The 13,655-nt window shown below is 43.0% G+C and overlaps 1 protein-coding gene across 2 annotated transcripts in view; it reads right to left on the bottom strand.

Moving 5' to 3' along the window:
* The window catches only part of LOC109885106 (alpha-ketoglutarate-dependent dioxygenase FTO), a 195,640-nt gene that overhangs the window by 97,874 nt on the left and 84,111 nt on the right, over positions 1-13,655 (bottom strand). For both annotated transcript variants that reach the window (XM_031814775.1, XM_031814767.1), the window contains exon 8: positions 11,366-11,490. In XM_031814775.1, coding sequence (XP_031670635.1) covers positions 11,366-11,490 — 125 coding nt within the window. The remainder of the gene's footprint in view (positions 1-11,365; positions 11,491-13,655) is intronic.

Below are 13,655 nucleotides of genomic sequence, written 5' to 3'. Positions count from 1 at the left end.
ACTGCTGTTGACTGGCAGAGTGTTGTAGACAGATGACTGCTTGGCTACAGTGTTGTAGGTCTATGGAGACTCCCCTTGGTTAAGGTTAGTGTCAACTCGTTCCATGGAAGGCCGAGTGTCTGAGGGTTTTCACAAGAGGTCGACCGATTATGATTTTTCAACGCCGATATCGATTATTGGAGGACCAAAAAAAGCCAATACCGATTAATCTGACGATTTTTATATATATTTGTAATAATGACAATTACAACAATACTGAATGAACAATGAACACTTTTATTTTAACTTGATATAATACATCAATAAAATACATTTGGTCTCAAATAAATAATGAAACATGTTCAATTTGGTTTAAATAATGCAAAAACAAAGTGTTGGAGAAGAAAGTAAAAGTGCAATATGTGCCATGTCAAAAAGCTAACGTTTAAGTTCCTTGCTCAGAACATATAAAAACTTGTGGTTCCTTTTAACATGAGTCTTCAATATTCCCAGGTAAGATGTTTCAGGTTGTAGTTATTATAGGACTATTTCTCTCTATAACATTTGTATTTCATATACCTTTGACTATTGGATGTTCTAATAGGTACTTTAGTATTGCCAGCCTAATCTCGGGAGTTGATAGGCTTGAAGTCATAAACAGCGCAATGCTTGAAGCATGGCGAAGAGCTGCTGGCAAACGCAGTAAAGTGATGTTTGAATGAATGCTTACGAGCCTGCTGGTGCCTACCTCCGCTCAGTCAGACTGCTCTATCAAATAATAGACTTAATTATAATATAATAACACACAGAAATACGAGCCTTAGGTCATTAATGTGGTCAAATCCGGAAACTATCATTTCGAAAACAAAACGTTTATTATTTCAGTGAAATACGGAACCGTTCTGTATTTTATCTAACGGGTGGCATCCATAAGTCTAAATATTGCTGTTACATTGCACATCCTTCAATGTTATATCATAATTACATAAAATTCTGGCAAATTAGTTCGCAACGAGCCAGGCAGCCCAAACTGCTGCATATTCCCTGACTCTGCGAACAATGAACGCAAGAGAAGTGACACAATTTCCCTAGTTCAATATTGCCTGCTAACCTGGATTTCTTTTAACTAAATATGCATGTGTAAAAAAATATACTTCTGTGTATTGATTTTAAGAAAGACATTGATGTTTATGGTTAAGTACATTCGTGAACGATTGTGCTTTTTTTAGCAAATGCACTTTTGTTAAATCATCCCCCATTTGACGAAATTGGCTGTCTTAGTTAGGAAGAAATGGTCTTCACTGTCACGTCCTGACGTTTTTTATGTCTATTTTGGTTTGGTCAGGGCGTGAGTTGGGGTGTGCGTTCTATGTTTTGTTCTGTGTGTTGTATTTCTATGTTTTTGTCCTGGTATGGTTGCCAATCAAGTCAATCGTTGTCTCTGATTGAGAACCATACTGAGGTAGCCTATTCCCACCTGTGTTTGTGGGTAGTTGTTTTCTGTTTTGTGTATTGCACCTTGCAGAACTGTTCATTTGTTGTTTTTGTTCAAGTGTTGGTATTTATTAAACGCATTATGAATACTTACCACGCTGCACCTTGGTCTTCTCCTTCTCCCGACGACATTCGTTATATTCACAAAGTTCGCAACGAGCCAGGCAGCCCAAACTGCTGCATATACCCTGACTCTGTTGCACAGAACGCAAGAGAAGTTACACAATTTCGCTAGTTAAAAGATGTTTATGTTAGCAGGCAATATTAACTAAATATGCAGGTTTAAAAATATATACTTGTGTATTGAGTCGTTGATGTTTATGGTTAGGTACACATTGGTGCAACGACAGTGCACAAATGCGCTTGTTAAATCACTCGTTTGGCAGGTGATATAATGATAAATGAACAGGCACCGCATCGATTATATGCCACCCAGGACAAGCTAGATAAACTAGTCATATTTTTTATTTATTTTACCTTTATTTAAACTAGGCAAGTCAGTTAAGAACAAATTTTAATTTTCAATGACGTCCAAGAAACAGTGGGTTAAATGCCTTGTTCAGGGGCAGAACGACAGATTTTTACCTTGTCAGATCAGGGATTTGATCTTGCAACCTTTCGGTTGCTAGTCCAACGCTCTAACCACTAGGCTACCCTGCCGCCCCAATATCATCAACCACGTGTAGTTAACTAGTGATTATGTTAAGATTGATTGTTTTTTATAAGATACGTTTAATGCTAGCTAGCACCTTACCTTGCCTCCTTGCTGCACTCGCATAACAGGTAGTCAGCCTTCCACGCAGTCTCCTCGTGGAGTGCAAAGTAATCGACCATGATCGGTGTCCAAAAATGTTGATTACCGATTGTTACGAAAACTAGAAATCGGCCCTAAATAATCGGCCATTCCAATTAATCGGTCAACCTCTAGTTTTCACTCCTCCCTTGTACTTGATTGAGGAATTAAGGTCACTAATTAGTAAGGAACTGCCCTCACCTGGTTGTCTTGCTGTTCATTGGAAGGAAAAAACCTGCAGACACTAGTCCCTCCATGGAATGAGTTGACACCCCTGGTCTATGGGAACTCCCCTTGTTGCTGCTATGGGTGTATGTGTTAAAATAAGTTTATTTTCTGGTAGTTAGTGGACCCTGCCACAGTATGGGGCCTCTCCCTCTGGGTCCTATAGCTCCTGTCACCAGGCCTGTCACTGTGTCACAGCCTGGACTGCAGCAGCCTGGGCTCTGTCCACTCTGTCCCTCTTCATTGTGGAACAAGAAGAGTACCATATTTCAAATTCCCATCTGGGACAGGGAATCCCCATTGTTCCTCTCTCTGGGTCCCACCCTCTGTCACTGAGGACACAAAGGACATGTCATCATGGTGGAGGACACAGGAGGGGGGTTAGGAGTAACATGAGAGGAGGGTCTCTCTCTCTCTCTGAGTGGCTCTCCAGGGGTGCAACTGGTGGCTGACACAGTGGAGAACTTACCACAGCCTGAACATAACTCCAGCCGGGCCCCTGTGACCCTACTGTGGCCCTTGCTGACCCATGGGCTTGATGACAGGCTGGGCCCTTTGTCCAGGAGCGCTGTACCTAGGTGAGGGCAGGGGAGGGCAGGGGTAGACAGGGGCAGTAAACAAAGGTGGTGTGGAGGGTGGGAGAAGAGATGATGGACCCCAGGTCAGAGGACAGTGATGGACAGCTGAGTGATGAGTGCAGCTGTGGACCTGGAGAAATACATCTCTCTATCAATGAGACCTACATCTCTCTCATCTCTCCATCAATGAGACCTACATCTCTCTCTTCATCTCTCTATCAATGAGACCTACAACTCTCTCATCTCTCCATCTCTCAATCAATGAGACCTACATCTCTCTCTTCATCTCTTTATCAATGAGACCTACATCTCTCTCTTCATCTCTCTATCAATGAGACCTACATCTCTCTATCAATGAGACCTACATCTCTCTCATCTCTCCATCTCTCGATCAATGAGTCCTACATCTCTCTCTTCATCTCTTTATCAATGAGACCTACATCTCTCTCTTCTCTCCATCTCTCTATCAATGAGACCTACATCTCTCTCTTCATCTTTTTATAAATGAGACCTACATCTCTCTCTTCATCTCTTTATAAATGAGACCTACATCTCTCTCTTCTCTGCATCTCTCTATCAATGAGACGTACATCTCTCTCTATCAATGGGACCTAAATCTCCCACTGATCTGATGAGTATTGTGTGAGAGAGAATAAAGCCCTCAACAATGCTGGTGAGAATAGCTAGATACACTAAGCAGCTACATGAAAATGAACATAACAGTTGTACTGCCGTACTAAAGACTGTGCCAAGTACAGACCTACAATAGATCAGTTTCAATGACCTTTTTCAAAGCAAAAGGACTAACAAATATATGCAATTATTACATAACTAAATAGTTTGAGGAAAAATATAGTAGTCTATTTATTCATGGTAAACTAATTAGAAAAGACAATGATGGTCATGTTGAACTGAAATAAGACGTGTGGACAAAAGCATTGTGTAGTCAGGAAGTGTAATGGTTTGAGGTCATGCAGTTTTCCATTGGAAGATGAACTTCCGAGCCCCTGGAATACAGCAGCCCCTTGATTTACGCAGTCAAAGCTGTCCAACTGCTTCCCAGGTCAAAGGTCATCGGCTGCTGCCCACTCTCCTACCGTTCTGTCCACACACACAGCGCTCTGTGCATACCAACCGAGAGGACAGAGGCTGCCGTGTCAGCCAGAAACCCTCCTACTGAGTCATAAACACCTACTCTTACCCTCTCTCCTCCCCTCCTCCTCCTCTCCTCTCCTCCCCTCCAGAGGAAGGCTGGGGCTGCACTCTGTTGATCTTACACTCCACACCCGCCCCACACTCATTTTACACAGAGCCTGGTAAGAGAACAGAGGAGAGGAATGAAAGGGAGGTAGTAAAGAGAGTGAGACGCAGAATGAACGGAACAGAATGAAAGAAAAGAAGAGAAAAGCCACAGAGAAGGGCCAGATGGGTACCTTCACAGTCCATTTATCAAACCCAATGTGCCTCCCTCTCTCCTCTACCTCCTCCTCCTCCTCCCTTCCCCTCCCCGCCGCTCTCATGTCCTAAACCCCCATGTAATTCTGTAATCATTTTCATTATCATATAATGACCTTACAAAGCCTACAGCAGTTTGCACGGTCAGTACAAAATTCACAGCTGTTCCCTTCAGTGTTTGCTCGCCGGCTGTGACAGTGCAGCCTTTTTATTGGTCCAGAGGCATGACCTTTGGCTCTGATAGGTCGGCACGGGGTCACCTCACGCAGGAAGGTTTGAGGTGGCCGCAGGCAAAGCACAGGTCACAACACCTGTCAATAAGTTAGAACACACTACGACAAGAAGTCATGATTCATGTCCACACGACAACTAACAACAACCTTCCAGGTCTCTGGCTCGAGGTTCCCCAGATCTAGTCAATGTCAACCTAAAGGGCTCCAGTATAGCAGAGCTTCCAGGGGTCATACATTCTGGATGGCAAAGGATAAGTAAGTACCTAGTGTTTACCTTTCCCTCATGATGTATTCTTTAACTGCCATGCTAGGGAACAGCCCCCTCACTCACTCACAGACCTAATACTGGCTGTTTGGAGGGCCACTCACAGGACATTTATCTAAGGCCATGGTAGACAGCATATATACAGTACCAGTCAAAAGTTTGGACAAACCGACTCATTCAAGGGTTTTTCTTTATTTTTACAATTTTCTACATTGTAGAATAATATTGAAGACACCAAAAAGATTAAATAACACATATGGAATAATGTAGTAAACAAAGAAAAGTGTTAAACAAATCAAAATATATTTTAGATACTTAAAAGTAGCCACCATTTGCCTTGATGACAGCTTTGCACACTCTTGGCATTCTCATAACCAGCTTCATGAGGTCGTCACCTGGAATGTATTTCAATTAACAGGTGTGCCTTGTTAAATGTTCATTTGTGGAATTTATTTCCTTCTTAATGCATTTGAGCCAATCAGTTGTGTTATCAGAAGGTAGTTTTGGTATGCAGAAGAGCCCTATTTGGTAAAAAACCAAGTCCATATTATGGCAAGAACAGCTAAAAAAAACATTCAGTGCTATGATGAAACTGGCTCTCATGAGGACCGCCACAGGAATGGAAGACCCGGCGTCACCTCTGCTGCAGAGGATAAGTTCATTAGTTACCAGCCTCAGAATTCGGCAAATTACTGTACCTCAGATTGCAGCCCAAATAAATGCTTCACAGAGTTCAAATAACAGACATCAACATCAACTGTTCAGAGGAGACTGTGTGAATCAGGCCTTCATGGTCGGATTGCTGCAAAGAAACCACTACAAAAGGACACCAATAATAAGAAGAGACTTGCTTGGGCCAAGAAACACGAGCAATGGACATTAGACCAGCGGAAATCTGTCCTTTGGTCTGAGTCCAAATTTGAGATTTTTGGTTCTAACCGCCGTGTCTTTGTGAGATGCAGAGAAGTTGAACGGATGATCTCTGCATGTGTGGTTCCCACCGTGAAGCATGGAGGTGGAGGTGTGATGGTGCTTTGCTGGTGACACTGTCAATGATTTATTTAGAATTGAAGGCACACTTAACCAGCATAGCTACCCAGCATTCTGCAGCGATATGCCATCCCATCTGGTTTGCGCTTAGTGAGACTATCATTTAGCCTCCACAATCATCCGACCTAAACCCAATTGAGATAGTTTGGGATGAGATGGACCGATGAAGTAAAAGCAGCCAAACAAGTGCTCAGCATATGTGGGAATTCAAGGCTGTTGGAAAGGCATTCTTCATGAAGCTGGTTGAGAGAACGCCAAGAGTGTGCAAATCTGTCATCAAGGCAAAGGGTGGCTACCTTGAAGGATCTCAAAAAACACTGCTTTTGTTACTTCATAGTTTCGATGTCTTCACTATTATATTACAATGTAGAAAATAGTAAAAATAAAGAAAAACCCTTGAATGAGTCGGTGTGTCCAGAACTTTTGACTGGTACTGTGTATCAAAGCTTTCTCAATACCCACCCACCAGAAACCAAGTTACAGGACAAAAAGCTCATAAGAATAAGAAATGCCTCATAACTTCATTGTTGCAGTGGGGATGAATGAATGGATGGACGGCCCTAACAGTGCTGGGGGAGCGAAGACATTCCTCACCCTGAGTACCCATAATTCACTGGTGAAAACCTGGCGGTCACGGGGAACCTCTCTCTCTCTCTTTCTCTCTCTCTCTCTCTCTAGCTCTCCATCTCTCTAGCTCTCCATCTCTCTCTCTCTCTATATATATATATATATATATATATATATATATATATATATATATATATATATATATATATATATACACAGTGGTAAAAGTACCTGGGGGAATACTGGGCTGAGAGCTAGCAGGCACAGGTTTGCTGAGCGCTCTAGTGCTTTAACTGGTCGTGTTTAAGAAACAAAAGTCAGGGAAAAACTTCATCAATCAGCTTGCTGTGTTTATGTTTCTGTGCCTTTAGCTAGAGTAATCCATCATGTTGTTTTGTGTTTTGAAACCTTTAGCGAGCATTATTCTCTGAATGGTTTCCATGGAAACAAAAGAACAGCAGAACGCAGACAGTGGAGCCTGTTGAATACTGAGTCTACTGAAACCTAATTAAACCTTCATAGAAATAGAACAAATAAAAACAGTCAAATTAATCTACTGGTTCATTTTAAAAAGTACAATTTTGGTGAGTGGTTTTATGGAAATAAATGAATGTTTGAATCTGTCAGACTAAACTGAGCTGAACTTTGGTCTCTCTTTCTCTCTCTAATATATCAACATTCATATAGTTTATCTTTGATTAGGAACAATGAAACTACTTCAGAACAAAATCCTGCAGAGACCCCAAAGTGAAGCTATCTTTCATCACAATGTGTTTCTTTTCCCTTATCCCTCCATATCTCAAATCATTGTCAGAATCGTCTCTTAACATTGCGCGAGGCCATGTGTTTCGTTTTGTCTAAACGTCATCTGTTGACGGCCACTTCACAGACGACCCCCAGCTTGCTTTTTGGGGAGATGCATTACCTGCGTGCAGAGAGATAGGGAGCAGTCGGAGTTCAAACACATTATGTCTGTGTATGTGTGTGTGTGTGTGTATATATGTCTGTGTGTGTATATGTCTGTGTCTATATATGTGTGTGTGTGTATGTGTGTGTGTGTGTGTGTGTGTGTGTGTGTGTGTGTGTGTGTGTGTGTGTGTGCGTGTGTGTGTGTGTGCGTGCGTGCGTGAGTGCGTGTATGGCGCTGTCCCCCCAATCTAATCACTCTATCCTGCTGATTAAATAAACTCCTGTCTGAACCGAAGACAGGGACCCTGCATTTCCTGTACTGAGCCTTGTTATTGGTTTCCCTGCAATGTGTGAGGGCTGGGCTGTGTGTGTGTGTGTGTGTGTGTGTGTGTGTGTGTGTGTGTGTGTGTGTGTGTGTGTGTGTGTGTGTGTGTGTGTGTGTGTGTGTGTGTGTGTGTGTGTGTGAGGCTGGGATGGAACAGACATTTGTGGGTTGGTAGTGCGGGTGTTGTAGTAGTGTTGAGGGGTGGGTGTAGTGACTAGTGGGATGGTTTCTAGCTTTCAGCACCTGCGTTAGGAATGCAGTTCAGATGGCCAGCCCTCCCTCCTTCCCTCCTCCAGAGGCTGAGAGGCCGGGCTAGGCGTCAACGCAGGCCCGACGAGGTGTGTGGAAACTGTCTGTTTACAATAATCATCTGGTCAGGGCGTAGCTCGGGTCAACAAGAGGGCCACATCAAAACAGAGGCGGGACACAGGGTTATGGGGGTGACAGAGGGTATGGAGGGGAGAGGGTAGGGGCTGTCTGTCCAGATAGCCAGCAGAAGTGTGCTTAATGCCTTTTTGGAGAAAGAAACATTTCCCTGGTTGGCATGAATCTGAATCTGTAGTGTGTGGTCTGTGTGTTTGTCCCTGGTTGGTATTCATCTGAAGTGTGTGGTCTGTGTGTTTGTCCCTGGTTGGTATTCATCTGTAGTGTGTGGTCTGTGTGTGTTTGTCCCTGGTTGGTATTAATCTGTAGTGTGTGGTCTGTGTGCTTGTCCCTGGTTGGTATTAATCTGTAGTGTGTGGTCTGTGTGTGTTTGTCCCTGGTTGGTATTAATCTGTAGTGTGTGGTCTGTGTGTGTTTGTCCCTGGTTGGTATTAATCTGTAGTGTGTGGTCTGTGTGTGTTTGTCCCTGGTTGGTATTAATCTGTAGTGTGTGGTCTGTGTGTGTTTGTCCCTGGTTGGTATTAATCTGTAGTGTGTGGTCTGTGTGTGTTTGTCCCTGGTTGGTATTAATCTGTAGTGTGTGGTCTGTGTGTGTTTGTCCCTGGTTGGTATTAATCTGTAGTGTGTGGTCTGTGTGTTTGTCCCTGGTTGGTATTAATCTGTAGTGTGTGGTCTCTGTGTGTTTGTCCCTGGTTGGTATTAATCTGTAGTGTGTGGTCTGTGTGTGTTTGTCCCTGGTTGGTATTAATCTGTAGTGTGTGGTCTGTGTGTGTTTGTCCCTGGTTGGTATTAATCTGTAGTGTGTGGTCTGTGTGTGTTTGTCCCTGGTTGGTATTAATCTGTAGTGTGTGGTCTGTGTGTGTTTGTCCCTGGTTGGTATTAATCTGTAGTGTGTGGTCTGTGTGTGTTTGTCCCTGGTTGGTATTAATCTGTAGTGTGTAGTCTGTGTGTGTTTGTCCCTGGTTGGTATTAATCTGTAGTGTGTGGTCTGTGTGTGTTCATTCCCCTCCATGCTCTTTAGGTTCTTACCAGAGCCAGGGCCTGGGTCTCGTCTGCCCCTGAACACAGGGTGTCCAGGCTGGGACACACAGGGAGAGAGATGCCCTTACAGCTGGGGCCCAGTGGCTAATTATGACCCCCCTCTACTGCTTTGGTGCCGTTGTCTCAGAAAGACACACAATAAGCTACACACACAGGCATACAACACACAGGAATGCACACGCACATCATTGCGGACGCACACACACACACGGGAACATACACACACTACACATTATACACACACATTATTACATATACATCCTTATAAACTGGGTGGTTTATGAAAGCTGATTGGCAGACAGTCGTGGTATGTCAGACCATATACTATGGGTATGACAAAACCACCTCGGTGATATATGGTATATGGCCAATATACCACGGCTAAGGGGCTGTATCCAGGCACTCCACGTTGAGTCGTGCTTAAGGACAGCCCTTTGCTGTAGTATATTGGCCATATAACACACCCTCTCTGGCCTTACTGCTTAATAATACCATGGCATTGTTGAATATTCATTTCTGATTGGCTTGAAGGGCATTCTAGGACATACATTATTTCCAACGTTGCCAACTTTGTGACTTTTCAGACCCCTCCAGCGACTTTTATTGGTAAAATATTCTAGCTACTATTCACACTGGCGTGTCGTGGGACACACCTTCCACATCGTGCATTGTTTTCAATAGAACGCATAGGCCCTGGTTGATTATCCCTTACATAACATTCTCCCACACAAAACACATAATGTTTTGTGTGGGAGGGTGTTATGGGTGTATATGTAATAATATGTAGTGTGTGTGTGTGTGTGTGTCAAAGTTCAAATAGGGGGTGCTTATATTTGTCCTGTTTTACTGCAGGTACAAGCGGGTAACCTGTACGAGTGTGAGGTGTGAAATGGAAATGTACATCCCAACTCCCCCTGAGACACCCTCGGAGAGCGGCTGTGTGTGTGTGTGTGTGTGTATTTCTGAGAAAAAGGCACCGAAACAGTAGAGGGGGGGGGGGGGGGGGGGGGGGTACCACTACCAGAGAGGAGAGAGAGATGGAACAGCTAAAACAAACACATTATGTTTTGTGTGGGATGGTGTTATGGGTGTATATGTAATAATATGTAGGGTGTTCACCCACTCTGGGCAGAGTGGCTGAAAAGGCGCTTTGGTTATGAAATTTCACTTCCTTACGTTATAAAATACATCTTAACAAGACAAATATTATTATTCATGTTCTGAATCGTTCAGTGGGGTGTTTCTCTAAAAGCTACATTTGCATGACATGACCCGGATGAAACGTAAAAGGCTTGGTATTCGCTCAGTGCTCCGTTGACATTTCACAGAGGTACGCTTGTTTTTGTGAGAAATCTTAGAAAGAGTACAGGAATTTCAAATTAATATGAAAAGTATATACTAAAATAAGAAAATATTTCATGTCCTGTCTCAAAATCTTTTTCCATCTGACCTCTATACTGTTTTATGTCCTGTGGATTCAAGAAGAAAGTTCAACGGGAAAGAGAACCTGTCAAGTAGCCAGTAGCCTTAATTCATGGACAGAGTCCAGCCTGGCAGACGCCATGCAATGTTCCAGATTTTTGACCACTTTTTTTCTCTGGCCTCCATTGACTTAGTCACACTAATTCTGGCCGTCCTACAAGGTTCTGACAGAGAGATGAGGCTTGGACCATTGGTTTTCCGTTTTCCGGGGGGGGGGGGGGGGGGGGGGGGGGGGTGTTACCACTACCAGATTGGAGAGAGAGATGGAACAGCTAAAATAAACATATTATGTTTTGTGTGGGAGGGTGTTATGGGTGTATATGTAATAACATGTGTGTATAATATGTATGTATTGCGTGTGTACTCCTATGTTTTGCGTGTGTACTCACCTACGTTCCTACTCAAATTTCAACAATACTGATTCCTTTAAGGTTTTGTTTCACACAATTGAAAGTGTAACAGGATGTGATTCTTGAACATGTGCAATCCAGACACGTGTGCTTGTTTTCACATTTCAACATTGTTGTGTGTGAGTTTCTGTTTACTGCTGTTGTTGTTTACTGTTGTTGGTGGTTATTTTCTTACCTGTCTCTCCAGGTCTGTCTGTGCTGCTGTCTGTCTGTCAGGGCAGTTAGCAGGGTCTCTGCCATCTCTCTCCTGCCCTCCTCCGGTTGTCCCTCTTCCTCTACCGCGGCCAGTAAGAGTTGCGTCTGAAAGATAGGAAGCAAACAGGAAATTATGTATTAAAATGACATGGTTCCATATCTCCATTCTGTCTATGAATCCAAAGAAAACCATATCTCAGACTAACCAGGCCTAATTTGGCGCAGGTAGAGTTTGAGCTGTTCTGAACACTTCCTGACTCACCTGTTCGAGGTACAGACTTCCTGGACATGTCATTTGATGCGTCTATTTGTCCTGGATACACCCATAGCAGCCTCTTGCGTCGTTGAGACAGAAACCAGTTGTTATCACGAAAACGTCCCTAAAGTCTGAACAGTTTGAGCTCCAGACTATTATGACCCCATCATGGCATCAAAGCATACTCTCACGAAGACCGACATGCTGTCTCTTTCACAAGCCACACTCGTTAGAACAGGGGTTTTCTACATAGAAGATCATAAATAAGTATTGCATTGTGAAAAAATCCTGATGTTTTGCTGAGCTTTCTAAAAACTCCCAGACAGACATGAAACACTTACATACAAATCGCAGACATGGGTATAAGACAATGGGTGACATTTTGTGGATATAACAGTCCTTTTCTTTCATTTCTGCCCAGGGAATAGAGTAATGCAGGGAATAGTGTCTAACGCAGGGAATACTGTCTATAATGCAGGGAATAGCATCTAAAACCCAGGGAATAGTGTTGATAATGCAGGGAATAGAGTCTATTATACAGGGAATAGCATCTAAAACCCAGGGAATAGTGTCTATAATGCAGGGAATAGAGTCTATTATGCAGGGAATAGAGTCTATAATGCAGGGAATAGAGTCTATAATGCAGGGAATAGCATCTAAAACGCAGGGAACAGTGTCTAATGCAGGTAAGAGCGTCTATAATGCAGGGAATAGCATCTAAAATGCTGGTAATAGAGTCTATAATGCAGGGAATAGAGTCTATAATGCAGGGAATAGCATCTAAAATGCAGGTAATAGAGTCTATAATGCAGGGAATAGTGTCTAATGCAGGGAATGGAGTATATAATGCAGGGAATAGCATCTAAAACGCAGGGAATAGAGTCTAATGGAGGGAATAGAGTCTATAATGCAGGGAATAGAGTCTATAATGCAGGGAAGAGAGTCCATAATTCAGGGAACAGTGTATAATGCAGGGAAAATAGTCTATAATGCAGGGAATTGCATCTGAAACGCAGGGAATAGTGTCTATAATGCAGGGAATAGAGTCTATAATGCAGGGAAGAGAGTCTATAATGCAGGGAAGAGAGTCTATAATGCAGGGAATAGAGTCTATAATGCAGGGAATAGCATCTAAAACACAGGGAATAGAGTCTATAATGCAGGGAATAGAGTCTATAATGCAGGGAAGAGAGTCAATAATGCAGGGAAGAGAGTCTATAATGCAGGGAATAGTGTTTCATGCAGGGAGTAGAGTCTATAATGCAGGGTATAGAGTCTATAATGCAGGGAATAGCATCTAAAACACAGGGAATAGAGTCTATAATGCAGGGAAGAGAGTCTATAATGCAGGGAATAGAGTCTATAATGCAGGGAAGAGAGTCAATAATGCAGGGAATAGTGTTTCATGCAGGGAGTAGAGTCTATAATGCAGGGTATAGAGTCTATAATGCAGGGAATAGCATCTAAAACAGAGGGAATACTGTCTAATGCAGGGAATGGAGTCTATAATGCAGGGAATAGCATCTAAAACGCAGGGAATAGTGTCAAATGCAGGGAATAGCATCTAAAATGCAGGGAATCGTGTCAAATGTAGGGAATAGAGTCTATAATGCAGGGAATAGCTTCTAAAACACAGGGAACAGAGTCTAATGCAGGGAATAGAGTCTATAATTCAGGGAATAGCATCTAAAACGCAGGGAACGGAGTCTATAATGCAGGGAGTAGAGTCTATAATGCAGGGAGTAGAGTCTATAATGCAGGGAGTAGCGTCTATAATGCAGGGAGTAGTGTCTATAATGCAGGGAGTAGTGTCTATAATGCAGGGAGTAGAGTCTATAATGCAGGGAGTAGTGTCTATAATGCAGGGAATAGCGTCTATAATACAGCGAGTAGAGTCTAATGTGCAGGGAGTAGTGTCTATAATGCAAGGAGTAGTGTCTATAATGCAGGGAGTAGTGTCTATAATGCAAGGAGTAGTGTCTATAGTGCAAGGAGTAGTGTCTATAATGCAGGG

This window comes from Oncorhynchus kisutch, linkage group LG3 (assembly GCF_002021735.2).
Source record: "Oncorhynchus kisutch isolate 150728-3 linkage group LG3, Okis_V2, whole genome shotgun sequence".
In the NCBI taxonomy this organism is placed as follows: Eukaryota; Metazoa; Chordata; class Actinopteri; order Salmoniformes; family Salmonidae; genus Oncorhynchus; species Oncorhynchus kisutch.
The sequence above is the reverse complement of the archived record's forward strand: the minus strand, read 5'-3'. Positions and strand labels throughout refer to the sequence as shown.